Source organism: Poromitra crassiceps, assembly GCF_964638095.1.
Source record: "Poromitra crassiceps genome assembly, chromosome: 20".
Classification (NCBI taxonomy): domain Eukaryota; kingdom Metazoa; phylum Chordata; class Actinopteri; order Beryciformes; family Melamphaidae; genus Poromitra; species Poromitra crassiceps.
In genome coordinates, this window is record NC_139637.1 from 20,656,587 (window position 1) to 20,683,731 (window position 27,145).

Here is a 27,145-nt window from a genome sequence, read left to right on the forward strand (position 1 = left end):
GCTGCCACCTACAGTTGTAAAAATGAAACGACAACCAATTTAAACAACACTGAAGTGTTCAGGTCATGTTTAAAATGTCAATTTGAAAAAATGTAGACACACGAATAAGTAAAAAAAAATCATTATGAGCAACTAGTAAGACTTCACTTATGGAAGCACTGCAGTAACAAAGACGTACACCTCAAATAAATCACAAATTCAATTTCTGTAACTTTTCTTCCACCTTCGGCTTTTGTGAGGTTTGGTACAATGAAGACAGTTGTCATTGGTTAATAAATCAGTTCACATGCAGACATACGGCAAAAAAAAAGTGGGACAATATAAAATTAGCCATTGCAATGCACATTACAGCTAGTGATTTTCTCATGCTTTGACCCATGCCATGTATATAAAGAGATGACTGGTCGGTGTAGCACAGTGACTGCTTTATACAGCAATTTTGCATAGTTTCTAAAGGTATAGGTGAGAAGTACTTGGATTGGCAGGACCTTGGTTCTCCGTTGCACAGCTCGGCCACTACTTAAGGTAGGTGGGTAGTCGCTACTTCAGGTACTGAGGTGGGATGTGTTAGAAGGATCATTCATCGACAGGTCACTAAGGCTGAGAGTCTTTAGCGCTCCAGGTTCATGGCACTCGGCACGGCACTGTACCCCTTCTGTGCGTCGCTCTGCTAGTTAAGGTCTTCTTCAACCACACATGGTCATGTATAGCCACTAGACATTTGAGAAAGACAGGATTGAGTTAAGTGGACAGAGAAGATGGATACATTTATTGAAATGTACTTTTCAATCAATCAATCAATCAACATGTCCATGCTTCAAAATATGTAGGTAATATAAGGAGAAGGATTTCAGGTCAAATCACATACTTAATCACAAACTTAAACTGATTGTGATTTGAAGCTAGTAGGTGATGCATTGTTAGTGGTAGTAACTGGTGGTTGTTGCACACTAATGCCAAGTTTTCCTCCGGTGTGTTGTTCACAAGAACAATACATTTTTGAAGTATTCTTGAAGTTTTCCCGCTGTGTGCACTGCAGCAGCTTTACTTTTATTTTAGAAATGTACTTGTGAAACATAACTCACCTCTGTGATATTCATTTCAGCCTCTCCTGTTCCCTCCTTGTCAAGCTGCCGGAAAGATCCTGTAAAACAGTAATAATAATAAATCTTTCCTTATGCTGTACATGTGCAAGAGCAAATATATCTATTTTTTAGATTCAGGAGTCTATTACTTATTATTAGTTTGCAAACACATTCACTTAGAACAACATGTGGAATACTCACTAAACATGGTTTCAAGTTTGACCAAGCAGCAGATGAAGTTGTCAAAGTCAATGATTTCATTCTCTGCATAGCGGGCTACCAGAAGCTGGTTCAGTCTGTTGTTCAGTTTAAAACCTACATAGGAGGGGAGATCAAAGAGAGGGTTACACACTATTGCCTGTGTGTGTGTGTGTGTGTGTGTGTGTGTGTGTGTGTGTGTGTGTGTGTGTGTGTGTGTGTGTGTGTGTGTGTCGTCGATTGCTCAAGAACCGTGTACCTGCTGACTCCACAGCGAGACGCATCTCGTACGAGCTCATGGCCCCTGACTTGTCAAGGTCGAACTGTCTAAAAATGACCTGAGAACAGAGACGGGTACAATGAGAAATCAGAAATAGAAACAAACAGCAAGTGTAAAACTGTGTATTGTTCGTTTGAAGACAAACCCTTTCTTACCAGCAACTTTCGGATCTTATTCCAGAGGATCTGAAACTCCACCAGGCCTAAACGTGCGCTGCCATCTTTCTGGGAATCATTGCGTCAAGGGATGATACTGGACACAAACAAGTCTTCTTTTTTTTATCAAGTTTTTTCAGATTTGTCTCCCATTTCCCCCCCAATTGTACTTGGCCAATTCCCGGTCATTGCTCCGCCCCCTCTGTCGATCTGGGGACATGATTCTGCTGATACATGTGTAGTTGCCAGCCGCTTCTTTTCACCTGACAGAAGGGAGTTTCACCGGTAGAACGTAGTGCGTGGGAGGATCATGCTCCCACATTCCCCGCCCCCCCGACCGACCACAGGGGGCACTAGTGCAGCAACCAGGACACATACCCCACCGCCGGTGGCCGTAGACTAGGACGTGCTTCCTCCGATACAGTGTGTGCAGTCGCCAGCCGGTTTTTCTCACCTGACAGCGAGGAGTTTCACCGGCAGGACGTAGCATGTGGGAGGATCACGCTATTGCCCCCAGTTCCCCTCCCCGCCGAACAGGCGCCCCGACGGGCCAGTGGAGGTGCTAGTGCACCGACTAGGACACAAACCCCACCGGCTTCCCACCCACAATTGTGTCTGTATGAACGTCTGACCAAGTCGGAAGTAGCGGTGCAGGGAATTGAACCCGGGTCTCCATGGTGGTAGACGAGTGCTTTTATATACTATACTAAACTTGTTTTGTTTATAATTAAAAATATAAGTAGCTTTTTTTTTCTTTTTTGCTATTCATGCCCGATAGCTTGAGAGGATACATCCATGAGGTTGACCATAGTCCTGCAGGATTCCATACTGAAGCCATCCGTCTTCAGATCTTTGTCTGAAATGACAAAAACAGCGTGACCTACTCAGTAGTTAGCACACACAGGCTTATCTGAGAGGCACTTTAGCAAGTGGGCGGTATATGCACAACACAAGTGAAATGTAATACAGGAATGGTAGATGGAAAGTATTACCAATGTGTAAACTTTCCAGTAGCCATGCATGATAAACTATGAATATTTATAACTCACGTCGAGTCACGACCCTGTTCAGAATGGTCCGAAGCTCACGAATAGAAATCTCCATATCCTAAAAAGCACAGACAAGAGATCAATATACTCAAGTAAGACTGAAATAATCTCATATGTGTTAACCTCTTCCCCGTAATAAGACTGAGTGATACCATGTCTAATCTTTAAGACTTTTAAATAATGGCGTGGATGTTGATTCTCATGATGTGTGATGACCAAAACAAACAGATGCATTGGATTGGACAAAATTGCAATGCTAATGCAGTGAAAATTATATATACGACTATAATGTAAAAGAGCAGATATGGAAACAGAATAACCTTTAAACAAAAGGTAAGATCTGTGTTTAGGAGCTTACCTCCCCTGCCAGCTGGGCAAACATGGACTTGAAGGAGTCATCAATGGCATCTTCAGTTATCTCATCCTGTAGGCAGAGCAAGCATTGAGTATATGAAGCACTGGTGTAACATCCTTTATTTAAAATGTAGGTACATTTTTCCAGTGTTCATCCTATGTCATTTAAGATTCTCAGATAGCTACCTCATCTTCCAAATCCGCAGAGATTTCATCGTCTAGTTCTCTGCAATGGAAAAAAGATGTGAGCATGAGCTTTCCATTTCCACACGCCCGTTACCGTGGCTACAAGCATGTATAACCACATGCAAAAGACACGTACTCCGTTTCGGACTGCTTCTCGGTGAAGACCCTGAGGACAAAGTCGGCCTCTTGACCGGCCTCAAAGGTGGAGGGGACGACCAGGTACTCTCCGGGCGGCAGGCGAAGACGCGTGCTCACCTCGCGCAGGTTGATGAAGGTCTCGGAGCGAGCGCACGACGAGTTGTTCAGGAAGAAGTCCTTCTTCAGGTGGACATTCTGGCAGCCCTTGTACTGAGAGGGCATTAGCAAACAAACCTCGGGTTGGAATACCACCGCACACACAGTTACGCAACTCGGACAAAGTAAAGGGAGGTAAAGTAAAAGGTAATACTATATCTTAAGACTTAAGATATAGTATTAGTACTATAGTACTTAAGACTTAAGTCATGGTGTTAATTATAATGCTGTGGTGGAGTCTTGACAGTGGTGGTGTTTGGTGCTGTGCCATACCTCTTCTGGAATCTGCACAAAAAAGATAAGAGTGAAAAGATTAGTATGGTATTGGTTCTTTTACTTCCTGGAACACAGTATCTTTAGTGGTGACCTCATGTTGCACTAGCAGGCACCAGAGCAATCTAGTAAGAGAGTGGCGTCAGCGGAGGTCCAAAATGCGTGACTCATTAGCCAATGAACAGCCTGGAAGGAGGCTCGCGCTACTTTTCTAATGCTAAAATAAAGCTGATAATGTACAATTTTATATATAAAAAAAAAAAAACATTTCAAAGTAATGTACATCACAAACTGAATCCAGAACCTTACTTCCTGGAACTCTTGAGAGTAAAAAACTGATCAATTGGAGTGAATGGAGATGTTGGGACTCTTCTATATACACGGCTCTGGTAGGCACATATATTAAGTCAATTCAACCGTAAAATTGCCTTTCTCTCCCTGACGCCCTGTCTTTAAAAAATCAGTGTAGATAATAAACTTTGCGAAGCAGCAATGGGCAATGTTTTTCCCCCTCTCGGCTCTCACCTCGTAGATCGCGAAGCCAATGCTGTGCATGTCCTGACCCTGGCGCCGATGTCTCCGCCGGTCCTTCTGCATCAGAGCCACCAGGAAACTGCACGCCGCCTCGTCATCCTCCGGGTCGTCATCCTCCTCCAGCAGGGTGATCTTATACTGAGGGTTGATCCAAAATGTGTCTGTGCAGATGGTTCAATTGTCTGTGTTAGACCAGGAGCTGTGTGTGCTGGTCTGTGTTAGACCAGGAGCTGTGTGTGTGCTGGTCTGTGTTAGACCAGGAGCTGTGTGTGCTGGTCTGTGTTAGACCAGGAGCTGTGTGTGCTGGTCTGTGTTAGACCAGGAGCTGTGTGTGCTGGTCTGTGTTAGACCAGGAGCTGTGTGTGCTGGTCTGTGTTAGACCAGGGGCTGTGTGTGCTTGTAATATGCAGTACCGCATTTCCTCTCATATTGGCCCGGGTCTTTATGTAGCTCACCTGCAGAGGGTACCAGGCCTTTATTGGAAGAGGCAGGCCTTTATTTATGATTCCCTCAGTTTGAGAAGTAGATGTGCTCATATTTTGGTACTGCAATGCATAACCGATAATTACGGTAATTGATGATGACAGGTCTCATTATGGTGCTTTGAATGTAGCTACTGCCATCTTGTGGCACTTGTACGTTACTACAAATCACAGTTACATTATATAACATGCACCAGCATTTGACCAGTATCCACTGTTGTCCCCCCCCCCCCCCCCCCCCCCCCCCCCCCGGCCTGTATTTGTTCGTGTCGACCACGCCCCCCCAGGCATTATCAATGACTACCGGCCACTAGAGTAAATACAGTAGTACAATTTCTTTAATAATATTGTGTGTGTGTGTGTGTGTGTGTGTGTGTGTGTGCGTGTGTGTGTGCATGTGTGTGTGTGTGTGTGTGTGTGTGTGTGCGTGTGTGACTGACTGGGGTGGTTCCTGCAGCCTCCAGCAGTGCTGCCTCTCCTCCATGTGCCGTGGAACTTGATGGTGTTCCAGTGGCTGAGGCTGTCGTCACTCAGCACGTCCGCGGTCAAGTTGCAGATCTCCAGACGGTTAAACTGCCTCAAGAACTCGTTGAACGACATCCTAGAGGATGAGAAGAATGCGTTTGATGAGAAACCCGAGCGCCACTATTTATACAGCGATTAGCGGAGATGGCCGAGACCGTGACCATGTTAAATTGTGGGAACTTACCAAAACTCTCCGTCTTCCATCTGAAGATGCAGGTCTTCCCGTTCGGATGGGTCGATCTCGTCCCATTCAGGAGCGCTACACAAAGATAGGCAGACAGGTATAAATATTCAACCATTACGAGGCAAAGGAGACAGTAACCAAGCAAATAATATATGGTTCGAGATGGGAATTATTCGAGCAAATGTGGGTATATTTGGTATGCTATGCACACTCACTTGTCACTCCAGGCACCGGTCCACTCCACCTGGCCCCAGGGGTTCCGGACCCGGATTAGTCGCTCCATGTTGCCGCGGAAGTCGACCTATAGAACACCGGAGAGACGGGCGACTTAAGTCTCATAGAGAACACGCCTCATAGCAACTGGATGGATTGAATCAACAAGTATACACACAGACCTGCTTCAGTCCAGTGACGGAGTAAGCGTGGCCCTTCACGAGCTTCTTGAACGTAACCGCCTCCATATCAAAAGCACTGGTGATCTGTATTCATATGGAAACACGATTGGCACGTCTGAGTAAGAACCATCCACCACAGGATCAGATCAAAATGCTTTTAATACGATTGGTCTTTTTGAGATGGGAGAACATCGACCCGGCGAGTCTTGGTGGTGTGCCAGCACAGCAGGTCCAGCACTTACATCGATGGAGCAGCCCATCAGGGAGCCTCTCTCCAGGGCTTTGCCGATGATCCTGTACAAGTCTCTGGGGGCTTTGCGGAGCTCGTACATCTCCGACACGCCGCCTGTGAAGTCCTCAAAGCCTTCGATGGTGCTTCCTCCCGACAGAGCCTCGTAGGAGCCATTCAACCTGAAACCACACACCAAATCCACGGAGGTTTGAATGACTTTCAACTGCAGCGTGTGCGAGAGACAGATTTACAGTTTCCTTGCTTGAGACAAATAGACTAGTGCTGAATAATTTAGCAACCAGGCCAGACCGTTCTCAACACCTACTTGGCGTAAGCCTTCTCCATCAGAGCACTCCAGAACTCGTTGCCCTCAGCAGAATGGACGAACATCAGCTCGCCATCTTTGACTGGCAATCGGTCATCAATCACAACGTCTACCCATTCGCCAAACTGCCAGAACTGCAACGCAGAGCATGAATCACACATTAGGACTGTAAGATGTAAAGTGCCTTACTTACGCTTGCCGGGAAGGAGACAGTGCAGCAGTTGACCTTTAAGTACCTGGAAGTGGAAGATGCCGGCGTAGTCGTCGCGGAAGTTCTGGTCGTGCGGAACGACCCGGTGAAGGAGCCTCTCGTTCAGGGTGAGGGAGGCGATGGCTGCCAAGAGCCAGCAGTCACCTTGAAATCAGAGAGACGTGGGGGGGTGTTCAAACAACCGTTACGGGAAAGAGTGTAAATACTGAGATACAATAAAAAATGTTGACGCATCACAACAGGGGCGTAGCTATGGATGGGCCTAGGCCCGCCCACTTCTTGCCTGGGCCCATCCAATCACGAGACTTTAAAAGTTGATGCTTGTTTGACTTCTGCCATAATGTCTGGTGTATAAGTGCCAGTGTGTTGGACAAGCTATTCAGAAAATGTAATAAGTTACTAATTACTAATTTAAAAAGTAATAAAGTTACTTTACTTCCACGCCTCATTCCCCCCCCCATTTTCTCCCCAATTGTACTTGTACAGTTGCCTGCCGCTTCTTTTCACCTGACAGCGGGGAGCTTCACCGGCAGGACGTAGCACGTGGGAGCATCACGCTATTCCCACCAGTTCCCTTCTGCCCCGAACAGGTGCCCTGGCCGACCAGAGGAGGCGCTAGTGCAGTGACCAGGACACCTAACCCTAATCCGGCTTCCCACCCGCAGACACAGCCAATCGTGCCTGTATGGATGCCCGACCAAGCTGGAGGAATATTAACATATTTATATCATGTAAAATTGACCTAGAATATGAATTTGAATATAGGATAGTAGAAATTATTTTATCATGCTGCAATGCTAGCATTACTTATGTCAGCATGCATTATGAGCTGACCTAAGTGCTGTTAAGATCCTCCAGTCTACCCACAAGGCTTGGTCAGTGTCAAAAGTGGGGTTTTGCTAGGTGTCAAAACTGTCAGACTGTCACTCGGGCCGCCACCCAGCCAGGGGAAAGGACTGAGTACAACAGTAGTTATTCATACAAGAATAATGAGTCTTAAAATCAACTTATTGTCTCAACATATCATCCGCTTGATAAACTTAATCTTATTATAGAATAGAATAGAATATAACTTTATTGTCCAGTGTCACTAGAGTGGAAAATTGTCTTCAGCTCACCAAACACAAAAGAACAACATACATGTTGGAAGCCAGCAGGCAGTTATTAAGACAAACACAAACAAGATGACATTACTCATTAAAAACAGTTCATATCAATGTCTGTGGTTTTGCAACCAGGTCATGTTAACAAGTGCTGTTAGGATCCTCCAGTCTACCCCACAAGGCTTGGTCAGTGTCAAAAGTGGGGTTTTGCTAGGTGTCAGACGGGCGTAAGTGCAGTTACACCCTTTTGACAGCAAACACCACCCTACTTTTACTGTCTTTGCAGTGAGCTTTACAATCATTTTCATGACCCTTGGCACGGACACACTGCACGACGGTTATCAGTCGTCAGTCACTCTTCTGTTCAGATGACACAACTGTCTGTCTTGTAATCAGGAGTCTTTGTGTTATTGATGTTTCACTCTATATGAGTGAGCTGTAACAGGGGATCACACATGACAAGATATTTCACCAGGACAAACCCCCGACGAGTCCACAAGCGCAGTCTCACACCGGCTTTATTCTTTCTAAACACACGCAGAACACGACGTGGGCCATTCTACAGACGTGGATCAAAGTCAGAGTTATTACGTTTACTGCTATTATATAATATACTATTATAATTGCTGCAACAACTTGTGAGATGGAATTGAGCATAGATGGGCATCATATATGTCCCATCATAATGTTGTATACAAAAATGTGACAATATGTATCGTGGGGCAGAAAGATTTCTCCAGCTCTCCATTAAAATGATATTATTTCCACATATTAAAATTATTTGCAAATTTTTTAATTGTTGTTTACATTCTAGCAAGCCAATAGCATTGCAGGAAAGATTGGAATTGTGTCTCAGAAATCAACATCATTCTGCACAGTCATACATCCTATCTTAATTGTATTGAATGGTATTGAATCAAAGCGTGCACTTAGTTAAAAAGTACGTCGCTTTGGACAAAAGTGTCCGCTAATGGACATTAGGACTATTAGTGTCTATGTCAAGAACAAAAAGTCATTTCTATGGCACTCTACATTTTGAGTCAAATCGAACCGCGTGGTTCAGTTACAGCCCCAATCAATAAGTTCCTCCATCTCCAAAAGACTTGTTGTTTGCAAATGGCTGTTGTGCGGACTCATCTTTGGCAGTTTTTCATTTTCCTGAGTCATGACCAGGATACCTCCCCCCGCCGTCCTGTCTTCGCCTGGTCTTCCTCGAGACGGGGCATTAACACTGCCTTGGCTAACGAGGACTCACCTAGCGCTCCCTGACAGATGTCCGTTCTGGTAGCGCCACCCAGGATGAACTCTGGATCATCTCCCAGTTCCTACAAGAGAGGAAACATCTAAGTGAAAGCTATTAAAAACAGTTAATTCTAAACCCCCATTACCCCAGTACCATTTCATTTTATACGCTAATTCAAAACCACTCAACACATTTTAGGATCTACTTGTCATCAGGCTTCTCTCATCAGACTTTCCGGGCCATTGCTATTCTTGCATCGACGTGTCGACGTCCTGTGTTTTTCAACTGTAAACAAATGTCATGGCGAGGGAGCGGTCAGGGAATGCCACGAGATGCCAACAGCTGCGAGGTTCCTGCCCCTACTTGTCCTGTTCTGTCCCAGACTGCAGACATGGCTTGGTACTGAGAGGGACTAACATGTTACTGTGTAGACTAGACACAACCTGTCCCGAAGGAAATTGGAGTCTGTGCTGTCAACTGCCACATGCCCTATGCAAGCTGTGAAATCCTATATGCACACTGTCAGCCGGGAGAAGCATTCTAAAAAAATAATAACGAGAGATACTTCTACATTATTTCCAGATCTGTAATGTGTGTCTTGAAAGACATTTTCTTTTCATGAGTACATGTGTGCACACCAACCAACCATATGCATCATTAAAGCAACCATCCATAAAATATCACACTTGTATACATTTCTAGTACGTAACACATCTCTGAATAAGAATTCCAAGAAGAAAACAATGTTAAAAATCAAATTTAAAAATGTGTGCTAATTAACTCCCCGCCCCCTTCGGGTTTCTCACCGTGGGCCTCATCCACTCCACATCCCTGGTTTTGGAGGAGTAGGGGGCGAGCTCCTTGAAGCCCAGGGATGGAGGCTCAGCGGGGAAGCAGGGGTCTTCAAACAGGCCGCCGCTCTCCAGGCACTGCTGCTTCAGCGCCTCGTAGTCCTGGTTGCTGAAGAGCACCGCCTGCTCCTTGGAGCCCATGCCTCCTGCCCGCAGCCTGTTCGCCTGTATGGTGGCAGATATCCCGCTTGCTCCTGGATACATACTGGGGCCAGATAAAAATATGGGGCTGGGTGGGTGAGCACGCTCCCAACTATAAATAGCAGCGGCTTCTTCAACAGCGGCACACTCTTGTCTCTATGAGCTACAGCCGGGGCAATCAGGTGTCATTTGTTCCTGGTGCGAAGCACAGCCTGTTTATTTTTATTTTTTTTGCTGATTTTTCTGGGCTGGATCTGTCTTCTACTAATCTGGTCTGACACAATTGTGTTAGTCATTGCTTTCGGATGCTGCACCCGCCTGCTGGCCTGCATTAGCAGCACAAACCTAAACACTTTGAAATATTCAAGCAAACAGACCAGTTAGATGCAAAATAAATGCAGATTCTTAATAATATATATACACTGTTATGGACTATACTTTTGAATCTCCTCCTCCGAACCAGCTTAGTTAATCTTCTCTGTTTAATTATAGGCAAGGACATAATGAAGTGATAGTGACATTTATGAAACGAAGCATGCTAGCTCGCAGGCTGAATTGTCTACTCGTTTATGCTCCTCTTCCTTGAGAGGGGGATAATTCGAAGGCCTGCCTGCACCCAGGCAATAAGCATGCTGCTGCTAACAGTATGGAGCCTTTAATCAGTTAGACACAGACAGCGCAAAGCCCCAATACAGATATTATGTAAGCAGACAGCAGGGTGGCACTGGGGAGGGGGAGGGGGTGGTCAGCAATGCGAGAAAAGGACAGCAAACCACCATCTTAAAACACATCTAAAAAAAATCATAAATAGCAAAAAGAGTTGGAAACATGATACCTTGGGTCAATGGACAAGCTAAGGGAGAACAAGACACAAAAAGGATAGATGTCATTGACTGAAGTAACATCATGTTCAATTGACGATGTCATCTGGCTTGAGCTTGCAGAGGGGTCTTTGGTAAACCAACCCAGGCCCTGAGGGGGTTTAGCATGTCCTTCTGCCTTCCCTAAGTGCTGCAGGCAGAGTGCACTTCCTTTTTTCCAGCCAGAGAGGGTTTCTTTCTTTCACAACTTTCAGAAAAGTCACCAGGGGGTCGGTAATAGCTTTTGAGTGTAAAACAGTTAAGTGAAAGTTGAAAAAAGTCAATGAGAAACTGTTACATTTTATGTTTTTACACGAATACTCCTTCCTGAAACAGTGCTGGGAAACGGCAGAAACGGGACGATCTAAAAATAAATCAATTTATGCTGCTCTGCTGCACTGAGAAGGAATTCTAATGAGCAGGTTTCTTCAGTAGCCTGCTGGCACTGGGAGGGGGGAGATGGGAGGCTGGGATTGGTGCTCCAGTGATGAGGGACTGAATGAATGAGTGAGGGAGGGGAAAAACAATGATGGGCTGTGCAAATAGACTGTGCTTGTTGTGATAGAAACAAGCACACCCACACACACTGTATATGTGGGAGCGCCCCTCAGAGGCCCCATAGGCCCTGTGGAGTCTGCAGGAATGTCAAAGAGCTAGTGGCAAAAGGGATATCAGGCCAGGGAAAAGCTGATGCATGCAGATCTGTGATGAAGTCATCAATAGGATTTCAACATCAACAAAAACACTGAACCACTCTGATTGCAAAATCAATGATGATAATGCGTTTTTTTTCTTATCAATCTGATTCTTCTTCTTACCGAATTCCACATTCACAAATGTAAATTTGCGAACAAAAAACCTAGATTCTTAGTATTCATGAAGGAAATGGAGCTTTACCTCTCTTTCTCATTCTCAACAAACAAAAAAGCAGTAAAAACATTGTCTATCTGCAAAGCTTTTAAAGTTTTTATGTGAACTGTATTCATAAACCCCTCTCGCACCCTTATTTTTCTTTCTTTTTACTTTATTTTATGTACACTGTATGTTACATCTGCTGTTTACTGTTTTGTATCTCTATGTTACATGTTTTCAGTTCTGATGTCTGTTAAAATGTATGTTGTAAAATGCGAAATAAAGTTTATATAATTAAAAAAAACACTAAACCAGTTATTCTCAAACTTTTTCATATCAAGGATCCCTAATTTAGTCCACATTTAGCCCATTTGATTAGGCTATATTTTTTCTAGCAGACCCAAATAAATCTGAGAACCGGTATCTCTATTGTAGATAGAGCGATAACAGAGAATATATGACCAAAATAGTCATTCTTCTACAGTACATTCTCTAATTGTGTTAACTTCTTGTACAGTAAATTAACTAATGGTGAAGTTTAACAATTCATCAATTTGCTGGGGACCCCCTGGAACCCCCTTAGGGGGACCCCCTGGAACCCCCTTGGCTTAGGGGGACCCCTGCCCTGGTAGTCCCCGGACCCCAAGTTGAGAACCACCGCCCTAAACAGCGACGAGTTCACAGCCTCATCAACAGTGGGCTCCCCTCTACTCTCCCCCCAAAAAAGCCTCGCATGTTGGCTACATTATATAGCCCATGCCAGAGTTACTTTGTAACCAGTTAGTCATATAATGATGATACTGGATACAGAGACCAGGCCTAGGCTCAGATAGTTTCCAGCACCTGTTCAGAAGGCCTGTCTTCTTCTGTGTCTCCGCATTGGCCGATAGTCCATTTCAGAGATTTCTCACAATAGCTCACAACTTCTCACCTTTAAAAACCACCCCACCTGTACTCAACACTCGATTCCCGTTGCGCGCTGTCATGATGATATAACTAGTGTTCTGTATTGTTATTGGTGAAACAAACCGCTACAATATGGCCTACAACAATAATATAGTAAACCTGCACCGTTAATCACGCGTCACCACACGTAAAAAGGTCAGATTAAGGACAACCAAAAAAACAAAACAACACTTACCACAATGGATGCAATTTGCGGCTCCTTCCAAATGGGTCAGTCAGACAGTGCTGCTAATCGTATAAATCTGTGCTGTGAGAGGCAGTGGTGGTGCAGTGAGGCAGCCTAGTATACACTGCGGGAAAGCCCAGCCCACCGGGAGGAGGGGCCAGCCAGCCACTGTACTGTCCACTAACCTCGCGTCACCAGGCTCTCTCCTGGCCTGGCCTGCACTACACAACACAGTACACAACATAACACAACACAACACAACACAACACAACACAACACACTGCTGCACTCGTGATTAACAAAATCACTTAAAATAGATAGATAAATCAATAAATAGGTCGCACATTGTGACAACGTGTTTTCTGAACAATGCAAAGTAGGTGTAGTACACACAAAAACACAGTGAGTGTTGTGGACTGGACCGATCAGGCTGAAACTGTATTTGAATATGATACTGCCATGATACTGCACTGCACAGATATGAAATAACCTGAGGTTCTTACTGTAATGTCATCAACAGGACTGTGATTTAACATGCTTCTCCCCCACCCGGTTACTACCGCTCACATTCCTGAATGAGCAAATGGTCATTTATGACTGAACACAGCAGACCACGACGAACTTCAAAGAGTCTGTTGCAAAAGTTAACTGTCATCTTTACTCAAGCATTGTCCTCCTGACCAAAGGCCATAAAACTCCTTTGCCCCCTGTTTCAGTCTAGAGGTAGGCTGAGCCCTCAACTCCAAACACTGATACCACACCAAAAAAGCAAATAATACAAATAAATAAATAAACAAATAAATAAATACATACATACATACATAAATGCTCTGTGTATGACATGCACAATCCAGGGCTGCAAAAATAAAACAAATAAAGACATAAAAATCTGATTTGAACAGGAAACTTACACGCTTTTATTTTTAATACAAAATTGACCCTTTTCTGGTAGTCAATTGTTACGGCTTTCTGGCTGGCTTGATGCTGCTCTGTCTGCAGGTGGCAGTCTAGCATTATAACATACATTTCTATGGGGAATTTGCAGTGTGTGTGTGTGTGTGTGTGTGTGTGTGTGTGTGTGTGTGTGTGCGTGTGTGTACGCGCGTGTGTGCGTGTGTGTGTGCTGAGTGAGACTAATTGAAGTAGTTTTATTCATCAGAAAGATCAGTCTATGTTTGAAATCGTTAGATGTAGATTAATTGACAATGCTATTTTAGATTAAACATCGTCTTACGTCTCAGTATTGATCTTTATTAGGGAGCTCTCAGTGAGCAGTCTGGGATCTGGGAAGACACAGGTTAGAGTATGTTGTGTTGTAACTTGTAAGTATGAACTTGTGAATTCAGCTGAAAGTACAGTTTGATGTGTAGGGATTATAGTTGATGTGGCCTATATGTATTTGTTGCAAATAAAAATGCAGGTTTGATACATACATACATTAATGTCTAAGTATATTAATTGTAATGCCATTATGCCATGTAAGACAGATAAGCCTGTTATGAGAGCTTATATACTGACAGTATTACTGATGTTTTTGAATGCTGCTGATCAAATACTGACTACTAGAGGTCGCTGTGCAACATTACAAAGCAAACTCCCCCTCACGAACATTAATAGCCAAGAAAGTCAACAGGAGGATTTATTCGCTTTGTCTATATTTGTTCAATGTTGGAGTACTTGGGTGTTTGTACATATTACATCTCATTTATATTTTGTGATTCTTAATGAGATTGATTTATGAATGGAAACCTTTAAAAGTTATTTCCTGTGGGGTGAAACAAATGCATAATTTACTATGGTTATTACCAGTATGTTATACAGTAGTACCTTGCCGTGAGCTCCACCACATACAGCAGTACTATCTGAAGTATGCACCCACATTTGAATGTACTACGAGTGTAAACATGTCCAACTTAAGCCTAATGCCGAGAAGCACTAGAGTAAGTCCGTCATCGGTATTGACCACATGTTTCATCTCATGGTCATAAACGGCCTGTAAACACATGGCATTCAGTGGCTCACGATTCAACTTTCTTCCACAACGGTTCCAATCTGGGAACCCACAAGTCGAAAGTCTGTCTCGAGAGAGATCACAACTGTTCAGACAGAGAGCTGTTTTGAGCCATTATGGATAACCTCAAATTAGCCATGTAAGAGCACATCCCCACGAGCCCACTGGGTTCACTTAAAAACATGGTTCAGTGTGTGGTCCAGAAGCATGTCAAGAAAAGATCAAACAATCCACTAAAACCAAAACTTTCCTGTTGTTCTCCTCTGCAAATTCCTCATTGGTTATTTTGTTGTGTGCCTGCAGTGCCTGTTCTATTTCAGATTAGTATTTAAGATCACGAGCAAATGATTCTTCTGCTCAGTGTTTTGTGTACCGTCGACAGCAACACGGAGCAGCCTACAGCTGCTGTAGCTTGTCTCTTCACTCTGCATCTTCTCTGTATCAGCACCTCATCACCAGCCGGCCCCCCCTCTCTCAGCAGTTGGAAGAGTCCTAGAGGTGCGTGGTAAGTGTCTGGATACACCCATCTGTAACTTAAACAAGGGCGGATTCACTGAATGCAATATCCTTATTTATCATGTGCTCACACGGTACTTTTGAGGCTTAGTTATTATGTATTCATCTCTCTTGAATTTGATAAAGCAAACAATGTTCCAATAGTGATGTCACTCCCTGACTAATCCAACTAATCAAACAGAGTTTTCACTTTGATAATTGTTTGATTAAGGGTTCGTTTTGTTGTGTCGATATAAGGTATACTATGGAGCATAATTGAGTATGCTGCATAATATTATAGGCTGCCCTGCAGACTCAAAACTCATCAGGTGTTGCAATTTCTTTGTTAATCCATTTTGATTACAACACTTGCTTCATGACATGCCTCCATGCCTTTCACAACGCTCGGCCGTATCCCTATAATTCTCCTCTAATCCCACGAGAAAAACATCTCAAATGTTTGTTTTTTGCTCTTTTTGCACATTTGTGTTAATGCCTTGCACATTTGTGTTAATGCCTGAATGCATGCAAGTTGCATTCAAAATGGCTATTTTATTGTACCAGAATTTCCATGGAAATGTGTGTATCTCTGTCAAATATAAAACCAGAAAATGCATTTGCCTTTGTTTTCTATTTGGAAGGTGGGGGTGGGAGAAAATGAATACAGTCCTTGATCAATTATTTATCCCAGATTTCACATAGATTGAGTTCAGGAGATGCGCGCGCACATTATAGTCTCTGCTTCTAACCCATCCAGGCTTGTCCTTCCTCCGGGGGGGGGCAGGCCAGGAACAGTGGGCAGCTTCCTTGTGTACAGCGCCCGGGGACCAACTTCAAACGTTGTCGTCACGGGCCAGATGACTATCTTCTGCATGTTTTTTAGTGGGGGTCCATACCGATGTTGTATGGACAAACCAAAGGGGAGCACGGGGAGAACATGCAAACTCCACACAGAAAGGCCCTTTTGACGAGATACCCCACCTGGGCCGTAGGCAACGTATAGACTAGAGCAACGTATACCGGAGTCAAATTACCTATTGTCTAGATACACACACACACACACACACACACACACACACACACACACACACACACACACACACACACACACACACAAAAGACAACATGAGATGTGGTTTAGGTTGCCTTTAGGTGTGGCCCTGTTTGTGTTTCTGCTGTGGTCAGGGCCAACAGTGGCACATTTGCTTAGGGCTGCTGTTGGCTGCTCTGTTTGCTTCACCTGTCCAGTCACCACTCCCTGTCTGCACTGCCATCCTGCCTTCCCCTCACCTGAGCCTGGCTGAGAAGGAACTCAGCTCACAAACGGGGAAGTCCAGTCCTGCAGACCTAAAGACACCTCAGACACTTCAACCATACATCTTCTTCAGAGGCGAGGATGACGTCCACGGCAGGTCATCTGGCCCAGAAGAGGGACAGGGAGGAAGGCATTGGGACCAACCAGCAGGCGGCGAAGTTCTCCCAGCAGGACTACCAGGCTCTGCGCCAGCGCTGTCTGGAGAGGGGAGCACTGTTCGAGGACGACTGCTTCCCAGCTGAGAGCAAATCTCTGGGCTACAATGAGCTGGGACCATACTCATCCAAGACCAGGGGCGTAGTCTGGAAGAGGCCAACGGTACGAAACCCACTGAGAACCAGTCACACTGAAGACAATAAAAAACATAATTAGTAATATTAACATGTGTTATAGTTAAGGGGTAAGGTAAGTGATGAGCTTGGCAGTGCTTTGTCAGTGAGTATTGTTTTTTTTGTTTTTGTTTTTAACTCATCTGGTAATACAGTTATATTTTCCTCAAGTCACGGGAGGGGCGGGGTGAAAACAATTAAAGATATGAGTCATGCAGGACTCCTTACGTCTAAAAATTTAAATGAATCAAGGAAAAGTATAACAAGAAAATATATTAAGTATAAATCGAGTTGCTTTAAGTAGTTCCTTTTCACTTAGATTTGGGTCTACAACGTGTGAGGATAAAACCCACTGATGATATTGTTTGGAAATCAGGTCGTATTTGTACCCAAAACACTGCAATAGGCTATCGTCCATTCACCATCATATCAGAGATATGATGACAAAAGCTGTTGATACTATGTTGTGATCTGTCAGGACTTGCTCTGCTTTCTCTGAGATGACTTGTGCTGAAGTCCTTCCTGTTCAATTAAAAAAGAAAAGAAAATATATATATATATATATATATATATATATATATATATATATATATTATATTCTATTATATATTCTATTATATAATATTAACGTATATTATATTATATTCCCCAAAGCAAAATTCATATTCATTTGATCTGGGTCAGTGTGTTCTAGACTTGGCAGCATTCAAGCTGGAAACAAAAGTGTCAAATATCTTTTGAAGATCATTCACAGACCTACCCCGTTGACAGTGGAGGAGGCTGGCTTTGTGGAGTCTCTCAAACCAGACTGTCTCTTCTACCTCCTGCGAATGCACCATAAACAGTCTGTAATTCATGCCCCACAGAACATGGACAAAGGAAGTTGGGGAAGGGGGGGGGGGGACGCTTCAGACCGGAAGAAGTTCGAACCGATGCAGGTGATTGGACCAATCACCTGCCTTTAGGCGGGACATCCGGGACATCCCCCTATCATCACCCATTATTTCCCCTGAGTTCCCCTTTCCGTTTTGACCAAGTTTTCCCAGCTCGCATTACAGACGTTTTGCAGGAAGCATTTGAAAATTGCGAGGGCCAACCGTCTGGTTTTAAGCGACTATAGGCTTTGTGGAGACAGAAAGGCCATCTGGATGTAAAAGCTTGTGTAAAACAAACATTCTGCATGTCCACTACATCAGTCTTAAATGCAGAGAGCAGCTCCAGCATTTCGCTGTTTTTGCTCATAACCTCACAGTTTCTATTTTGGTGATTTTCATTATTTTCAATTATCATTTCAAAGCCCACTGGATAAACTGAAAAGAACATGAAAAGTTGACATTTTGGAGATGGGTTTTCATGGGACAGCGACGATTTGTCTCTTGAGGCCATCATGAATAAATGACATCTTTGCTTGAAACATCTTGGTATTTTATGACTGTCAACTGAGCACTGTGCTACAGTAATTGGACAGTGCATCCATTTGCCATGATTTATTCATAGCACCAGTGGCTTCTGCATTACATCACTGTCTTGCTGGAGGAAGGCTGTCATCTGTCCTTGGATGGGAGATGGAAGTGGTGTCGGAGCACCAGTAGGAGGTGCTCTTCCCTCTGGCCTAATGAATAATATCCCCATCCCCAATGCCCCAGGGCAGAGACAGGGGCTCTGTCCTGTGAGTGAGCACCGTCCTTCGGATGAGACGTTAAACCGAGGTCCTGACTCTCTGTGGTCAATAAAGATCCCATCGGCACTCTTCGCAAGAGTAGGGGTGTAACCCCGGTGCCCTGACTACATTCCCACACACTGGCCTTCTTTCCATCATGGCCGCCTAATCATCCCTCCTGATGAGCTAATCTAATTATCAATATCTAATTGGCACATTCTTTCCTCTACTCTCCACCATGATAGCTGATGTGTGGTGAGCGGAACTGGTGCAAACTGGTACTCCCAACCCCCTCATCCCCACACACACACACACACACACACACACACACACACACACACACACACACACACACACACATACACACCCTCCGATAGGTGAAGCGCTTTGAGTACCTTTGAGCGATCAACTATTACCGGTATTATTAAAATTCTATCCAATTATTCACCTAAAAATATTGATTGATTCCACCACTATTTCATCCAGGCATCTAGTTAAGTACGAGTACAAGTGCGACAACTATAAATAAATATTTCTCCAAACGATTTTCAAATAGTCAAATTGTAAGCCGTTATTTGTGCTCTTTGTAGGAATTGTGTCCCGCCCCAAAGTTCATCGATGGTGGAGCCACAAGGACAGATATCTGCCAGGGTTCTCTGGGTAAGTCAGAGGAAAGAGACTGAATGAATGAATGAATGAATGAATGAATGAATGAATGAATGAACAAACAAACAAACTGTTGTGTGATGCTGCCTAGGGTTTATAGAAGGGAACTGCTAAGCACTCCACCAATGATGCCTTTAAGCTCCTAAGTCAAATTGCAACATATTAGGAATCAGGGGTGTCATGCAAGCCAAAACTCTGAGGGGGCGACATTCGGCTAAAAAAAATCGGCACCGACCTAAGGTCTGAATAGATCTGCAATGATTCAATCAGTCTGCCCAGATAAAGTGTGCTGAACCCACTCATGATTGATTGATTTCTCTATCAATCGGTCCATTTAGCTATTTCTAAAATGTTGGCCATTTGAAGTCAGATTTAGAGGAATATCTCATTTTAAATTAACATTAGGATTAGACTGTTGTGATGTCATTATTCAGTTTTAACCATCAATATTTTTGCTCCTTTTCTCATGAGGGTAAATACTGTATATCTGCACCCTCAGTTTCAATGGGCATGATGCTTCTGTTAGGAATTATCTCCTAGGTGTTTGCTTGCTCTTGTCAGTTGCTGCATTGGGTAATACATGTTTCCCAATCTCAGTGCATGCAGTCATGTAGCTATCTGCTCGTACTGTTCAGGTGACTGCTGGCTCCTGGCTGCCATAGCCTCTCTGACTCTAGACCAGCAGATCCTGGGTCGTGTGGTGCCGTCTGGACAGAATTTCACCGATGATTATGCTGGGATATTTCACTTCCAGGTTAGACTCACCTCATCGCTAAAGATAAATTATTCACATCTATCTAATAAAGGCAATTCTGTATGTGTTTCTGTCTGTCCTTCACATATCTCGACTCAAGAACCACTCGTCAAATCAACTTCAAACTCGGGGAGTGCGTGGGGGACCTGGCGGAGTGCAGTGCCGAATTTTGTGAAATTTGGACACGCAACTAGTCACTCATAGAGCCACCTACTAGCAACACAAAGAGCGATTTATCACGAGAACCGTTGTCCGATCTACTTCAAACTTTGGGATTGCGCTGCTGGGAACCCGGCGGAGTGCGGTGTCGAATTTCGGACACGTGCATAGCCATAGCGCCACCTACTGGCAACACAAATAGCGGTTTATCTCGAGAACCATTCGTCCGATCAACGTGGCAGTTGTGCTGCTGGGAAGCCGACAGAGTGCGGTGCCGAATATTTCATGCAATTCAGACACACACATAGTCAGAGCACCACCTACTGGCAACACAAAAAGTGGTTCAACTCGAGAACCGTTCATCCGATCGACTTCATGCAATTCAACCAATTGGGTGAGCGCTGCAAGCAGGGGGAGGATGGGGGGGGGGGGGGGGTGAAGAGTGGGAGAGCACATGATGTGTGAATGGGGGGAAGGGGAGGGAAGGGAACGGGCGCTGCACTAGTGTTCATAAATGGCGTAGAGATGATACTATGGACTATATTCTATCCTCAGTTCTGGCAGTATGGTCAGTGGGTCGACGTGGTGGTCGATGACCGTTTGCCCACCAGAGACGGGGAGCTGCTGTTCGTTCACTCAGCGGTGGGCTCTGAGTTTTGGAGTGCCCTGCTGGAGAAGGCCTACGCCAAGTATGGATTGCTCCTCTTAGTTTTTTCTCAAAGATCCTGTGCTACAGTGCCATACACTGATATGTAAATACACACACACTGTAAGTGTAGTTGGTGAATACATTTGATTCTTACTGCAATTCCTCTCTGTCTGACAGGTTGAATGGCTGCTATGAGGCCCTGTCAGGAGGAAGCACCACCGAGGGCTTTGAGGACTTCACAGCAGGCATCTCAGAAATGTACCAGCTGGACAAAGCTCCGCCACAGCTCTTCAAGATCATCCAGAGAGCTCTGGGGCTGGGCTCCCTGATGGGCTGCTCCATAGATGTGAGTCTCTCTCTTCTTCTTTCTTCAATTTGCAATTTTCAAATTTAAATTTGCATGCCGATTTGGCTACCAAACACACCGTTCATAATAGATAGCTCTATGTCAGAAAACAAATCTAAAGTTTTGTCTCTGGTCCTGTCAGATCACCAGTGCCTATGAGACGGAGGCAGTTACAGCTCTTAAACTTGTGAAAGGGCACGCTTACTCCGTCACTGGTGCACAAGAGGTATATCTTCGTCTCTCGCTGGGTCTTCATGTTAGTTGGGTTTCACCAGTGCATTGTATGCAGAATGCATTGCTTGCTGTTGCTCTCTCCCCACAGGTCCATGTCCAGGGCAGGCCTGTTCAGCTGGTCCGCATCAGGAACCCGTGGGGTCAGGTGGAGTGGACCGGGCCGTGGAGTGACGGGTGAGTTCATCCGGTCCTGTATGCATAAACCATCAGTGTCAAGTGTTCAGCGTTGGCGCAGGGTTGCGCTCTCTCCTCTAACAATGGCTGTTTATCACAATCAGATCCAGTGAATGGAACTACGTCCGCGAAGATGAGAAATCAAAGCTGAATCACACTGCAGAGGACGGAGAGTTTTGGTAAATCCAGTCTCGTGACTTTCAAATTTACATTTCATGTTACTATTTAGGGATTTAGCTGACGATAGCGACGAGAGTACCAGGGATCAGACCTACATTGTCCCGATAATATTTCTGTGACCATAATCATGTCGAAGAGAAGTGCTAGGAATCTATCTTTGGTGAAATTCAGTTCTAATTGGCCAGAAGTGATTTTAGAAACGGTGCTCATCTCCTCTCCTCTCCCCAGGATGTCCTACACAGACTTCATCAAGCAGTTCTCCAAGCTGGAGATCTGTAATTTGACCCCGGACACGCTGACCAGTAACGAGGTCGGCCGCTGGAACCACTACCAGTACGAAGGCATGTGGAGGGTGGGCTCCACCGCCGGGGGCTGCCGCAATCACGCAGGTAAAGCAGCTGCAGCTCGGTCTAATCCGTTAGCAACACGTAGGCGATGTATGCATGAGCACGTAGGGTGAACTTTGAATGTTGATGCTTTTTGTGTTGCAGCGACGTTCGCCTCCAATCCCCAGTTTCTGGTGCGTCTGGAAGATCTGGACGATGACCCTCTGGATGGGGAGGACGCGTGCACCTTCCTGGTGGGGCTGATGCAGAAGGACGGGCGACGGTTGAAGAGGCTTGGTCGCGACCTTGAGACCATTGGCTTTGCCATCTATGAGGTGCCACAGAATTATTGGATATTTCAAATGAGATCAATACTTTGCATTTGACCTTTTTTTTTAAAGTAATCACAGATCGATCATCCTAAATTCTTTCCCTGTTTCTTTTTTTTTATAGGTTCCTGAGAAGGTGTGTATCGTCGTGTTTTCACATGCCAGTTTGCTTATTCAAGTTATAAATCCACAAACAAAAAACACCACAAAACACCATTGTTCCGTGTCTTATGATACAGTCAGTGAAATCTTTGGTAGTTTTCTCATGAAGCTCTTCCCATTCCTTCTTTCTGTTCCCTTCCTCTTCAGTACAAAGGCCAGAGCAATGTTCACCTGGGTCCAGAGGTCCTCCTGCAGCAGAACGCTGTAGCGAGGAGCAGCAGCTTCATCAACACGCGCGAGGTGTGCGACCGCTTCAGACTGCCGCCGGGAGAGTACGTCATCGTGCCCTCCACCTTTCAGCCGCACAAGAAAGGCAGCTTCATTCTGAGGGTGTTCTCAGAGAAACAGGCCGCCACCAGGTGACTGACATCTACTCCTACTGCTTGTTGTCTTCCATGCCAGATAGACCTCAGTGGCTGGGCTGCTACAGCTGAGCTAATGCCGCCATCTAGTGGACAAAACTAAGTCACCTCCTTGTCAGGAGTTGAATTTTGATGTTCAGAATTCACACTCACAGCTAACTTTGAATGTAATCTCCCTTTTTTAGTGAAATGGAGGAAGATGTTGATGCTGAAATCGAAGAGGTAAGACAATCTACAGAATCAGATACATTAAATGTGAAATACCAAAGCCTCTTTTTATTAATTTCCATTCCTTTGTTTTCAGTTTCACTTTGGTTTCACTGGTAAATTAATAACTTTGAAGTTGCTAAATTGACAGGCCAAGTTCACAGACACAGATTGAGTGTGCTAATAATATTAACATTTGTGTTTGAATTACAAATATGAGGTTAGGTGATTCAAGCAATTTAAATGGAGATGGAATAAAGTTAAAGTCCATGGAACTATCATTTGCATAAATCTATTGTACATGAATGTAGCTTAATTTGTGTGCAAAATGTGACCAAATCTAAAATAAATAAATAAATAAACAAACAAACAAACAAACAAAAATAAATAAAAAATAAATAAATAAATAAATAAATAAATAAATAAATAAATAAATAAATAAATAAGTAAGTAAATAAATAAATAAATAAATAAATAAATAAATAAATAAATAAATAAATAAATAAATATTGTCTTTCATTCCCAGGATGTGGAAATATCTGAGAATGATGTGGATCCTCATTTCAAATACCTCTTCAAGCAAGTTGCTGGCAATGTAAGTTTTTGTGGAGGAAAGTCAGAACTGACAATAAGGGATATTTAACTGAACAGGAACTTGGAATTATAACCGTAATTCAGCCAATAAACATGCATTTCTTAAACAGGACTCGGAGATATCCGTCTTTGAACTGGTTCAAATTTTGAACAAAGTTGTCACACAGAGTAAGTAGCCTACTACACTAAACAGCTTGAATCATTCATACACAGCCTTTCAGTTCCCATGATGTGAGGAATCTGTGTGAGCAATGTTCCATCACTGTCTTCAGGGTCTGACATCAAGACGGACGGCTTCAGCCTGGAGACAGGTCGCCACATTGTCAATCTACTGGATGTATCCTTCTGGTTAAACAAACACTTTGCATAGCATATATATTTGTATATTATGGTGTATTTGTAAAGATTTATGGTTCCACGTAGAATCGTTTCTGCACTATATGCACTGCATGTTTAGATGTAAATTTGAGCAGCTCTATAAGTCACTCTGTCGGTCTGTCGGTTGGTCCACAAAAAGTTCACCACCCTATATACTATGGACAGGTTTGGTTGTTGTCCACCGTTATGCCATCACCCACATCCAATAACTTTTTAAATGGTTCTTTTGGATATTAAAAGGTTCTTGGGAGGTTATTTGTGGAACCAGAAATGGTTCTTCTACTATGGCATCACAGAACCATTTTTGGTTCCAGTTCACACCTTGTATAATATTGTCATATGAATTACAATAGGTCATGCCTGCATGTATAGCGTGGAGAGGGTGTCTAAAACACACAGGTTAACTTTACTTTAGAATAACCACTTAAAAAGAAAAACCTTAACATTCTCCAGAAAGATGGAAGCACTACGTTGGGACTGATGGAATTCCACAAGCTTTGGTGCAAAATCCAGAAATATCTGGTACGATCTGATTTATGCGGTTTGAAATCAGTGTTGGTCATTTTTTCACCATATAGAAGAGCTGTTTTTCTCAGATCTAACTGAGTGTTTGGTATGTACAGGAAATATTTAAGAGTCACGACACGGACAACTCTGGCACCATGAGTTCCCATGAGATGAGAGGCGCCCTTACTAAAGCAGGTAACAAACATCACTGTTGGTATCGTTAGCATCAGTCACCATGTGAGCAAACACACATCGATGAAATCCTCCAAATAGCCCACGTTGGAAGTTGTTATTATTATTATTTAATTTGTATACAGTAGTGATGTTCACACACTGCTCATTCAGATTCCCTTCAGGCTTGTTAGGTGATAGTAGCCTGGTCATCTGTTCATACTGTATGTACGCATAAATAATATTTGATTTAAATTAAATTGATTCCCCAACCCCCCCCACCTCCACCCCCCATGTGTGATCATGTTTATTCTAAAAGAAATGGTTCCAACAACCATCGGCATCCTTAGTTGTAAAACTGACAGATATGGGTCACATTAAGGTTGTTATTCGGGTATTTTGCCTGAAGACTTCAGCTAGCTTTGCAGCAAAGAATGTCAGCAATTGAAATATTATCTTTTCAAGTTTGACCATTGTAGAGCCAGCTGGTGAGTAGACTTGACCTGTTGGGATGTTACTGACAAGACCGGATATACCAGTTGGGGGACTTATTCATACTCAATTGGGCTAACCTTTGCCACAGGTGCAAAACAAGCATGGGAGAGGCTGTGTAACATAACCACATCCAGTACCTGCCTCTAAATATGACACCTGTGTAAACACTATTTCCCCAGGACGAGGCCTACAAACTGGCCCTTCCTGCTTAGAGAGAATGATGTGTGTGGTGACTATGTGCTTCTCCCAAAGGCTTCCAGATCAACAGCGCGCTGCTGCAGGTCGTTGTTTCTCGCTACGCCGACACTCAGTACGCCATAGACTTTGACTGCTTTGTGGGCTGCCTCATCAGACTGGAAATGCTCTTCAGTAAGTGTCAACAGATTAGCACATCAGCGACCGCTTGAACAACACATCAGATGTATCGATTTGTATGAGAGCTGCATGCGTTTTGGCTCACCGCTCTTCTTCTGTGTCTCAACCAGAGATGTTCAAGACTCTGGACAGAGCCGACTCGGGGAAGATCGAGCTGGATCTGCTGCAGGTGAGCGAGAAGAGAGGAGAAAACGCAAAGCTGCGGGTTAGTTGCCACGCCCACTTTATTGAGCTCACTTTGTTAACGATGATTTTGTTCCTATCTGCAGTGGTTGTGCCTGGCACTCAACTAGCTCTGAAGACCAGACACACATGGATGCCTGTAGGAATTCTGTGGAAGAAGAGCTGACTTTTGAAAGCTGCATAAATGTATCTATAAGTTTGCAGTCATTGTCGCTATATCAAATCAAATAAAATACAACTTTTATATATACTTGACATATGAAAATGCAACAACAAGTTGGGCAAGAATGTCTTTGTACGTTTATATGGCATTCATTCAAAATAGAATCTAAGATCATGTATTTGGATATAGAGTATTTGCAGATATGCTGTCAACAGCAGGTATAGGAAGAACATGTATTTCCAGTGTTCCAAATATACTATTTCAATTCATTTCTACATGTATAAAACCCACGTTTGACAATTTTTTGTACATTGTCAAAAATACCTGTAAGCATATTCTGAAGTACAGTATGTGTGAACTGTATTTGAATAGAATTTGAATGAAAGATGAGTTGGTGCTTGTGCTCTGCTCTACTGTTGCTACAATTTCTGTATCAAATTAAACAAGATTTAAAAAAGAAACTGTGACCTCTGGACTATTCATATTCATTGAAAGACTAGTTCTCTTCCTGCCCATATGGGATCTCTCTTTCTTTCTCTCTCTTCATGCACACACACACAAGCACATGCACCATGGGGGTAACATTTAAACACTTTCACCTATTTATTTGAAGCTTAGCCCACGTTTAATATGACCATCCAAGATTGTAACAGCATATGATACAAAATTAAGAAATGCATAATATGGCCCCTTTAAGACACTATGGAGCTTTTCACACTGCACTTTGCCCCGGGATAAGGAATTACGTTAGCCTGGGGTTAACAGAATCCTAGTGAGCTAGTATCCAGGTATACACACCCATAGCATTCTATTAGCCAGGGCTATGTTAGCCCTGGGCTAAGGGAGTGCAGTGTGAAAATCCCTAATATATGGTTTGGGTGAGAATCTACAACCTGTTATGTATTGTTTTTGTTTTTTTTACCATTTGTATTCCATTTTTCTGGTTGAGACTAGTTGACACTTGCTCCAGGCGGAGC

The 27,145-nt window shown here is 43.7% G+C and overlaps 2 protein-coding genes across 2 annotated transcripts; one reads left to right on the forward strand and one right to left on the reverse strand.

Annotated features, from left to right (window-relative positions):
• Window positions 1-623: 623 nt before the first annotated feature.
• Window positions 624-10,163, reverse strand: LOC310794682 (calpain-1 catalytic subunit-like; the record flags this gene model as incomplete). The annotated part of the gene is made up of 21 exons (XM_083656682.1): window positions 624-713; window positions 1,086-1,144; window positions 1,287-1,400; window positions 1,543-1,621; window positions 1,719-1,787; window positions 2,510-2,574; window positions 2,768-2,825; window positions 3,126-3,191; window positions 3,308-3,347; window positions 3,444-3,655; window positions 3,875-3,886; window positions 4,400-4,569; window positions 5,331-5,491; window positions 5,600-5,674; window positions 5,815-5,900; window positions 5,995-6,078; window positions 6,237-6,405; window positions 6,552-6,685; window positions 6,788-6,906; window positions 9,121-9,190; window positions 9,915-10,163. 21 exons carry the CDS (start codon window positions 10,161-10,163, stop codon window positions 687-689), a joined length of 2,118 nt encoding a protein of 705 aa, XP_083512808.1. The 3' UTR covers window positions 624-686.
• A 6,535-nt stretch (window positions 10,164-16,698) lies between these two features.
• On the forward strand, window positions 16,699-26,608 carry LOC310794809 (calpain-2 catalytic subunit-like). The gene is made up of 20 exons (XM_083656861.1): window positions 16,699-17,083; window positions 19,345-19,414; window positions 20,056-20,174; window positions 20,889-21,022; window positions 21,160-21,328; window positions 21,471-21,554; window positions 21,651-21,736; window positions 21,841-21,915; window positions 22,145-22,305; window positions 22,408-22,577; window positions 22,881-23,092; window positions 23,281-23,317; window positions 23,829-23,897; window positions 24,007-24,064; window positions 24,169-24,233; window positions 24,728-24,796; window positions 24,898-24,976; window positions 25,700-25,816; window positions 25,933-25,991; window positions 26,092-26,608. Exons 1-20 carry the CDS (start codon window positions 16,847-16,849, stop codon window positions 26,113-26,115), a joined length of 2,094 nt encoding a protein of 697 aa, XP_083512987.1. The 5' UTR covers window positions 16,699-16,846; the 3' UTR covers window positions 26,116-26,608.
• Window positions 26,609-27,145: the final 537 nt, after the last annotated feature.

Coding starts and splice junctions, on each gene's coding strand:
- LOC310794809 (XM_083656861.1), top strand. CDS start 16,847: ATGACGTCCACGGCAGGTCATCTGGCCCAGAAGAGGGACAGGGAGGAA. Junction 21,555..21,650: donor CCGTCACTGGTGCACAAGAG/GTATATCTTCGT, acceptor CTCTCCCCACAG/GTCCATGTCCAGGGCAGGCC. Junction 24,977..25,699: donor AGGCGCCCTTACTAAAGCAG/GTAACAAACATC, acceptor CTTCTCCCAAAG/GCTTCCAGATCAACAGCGCG.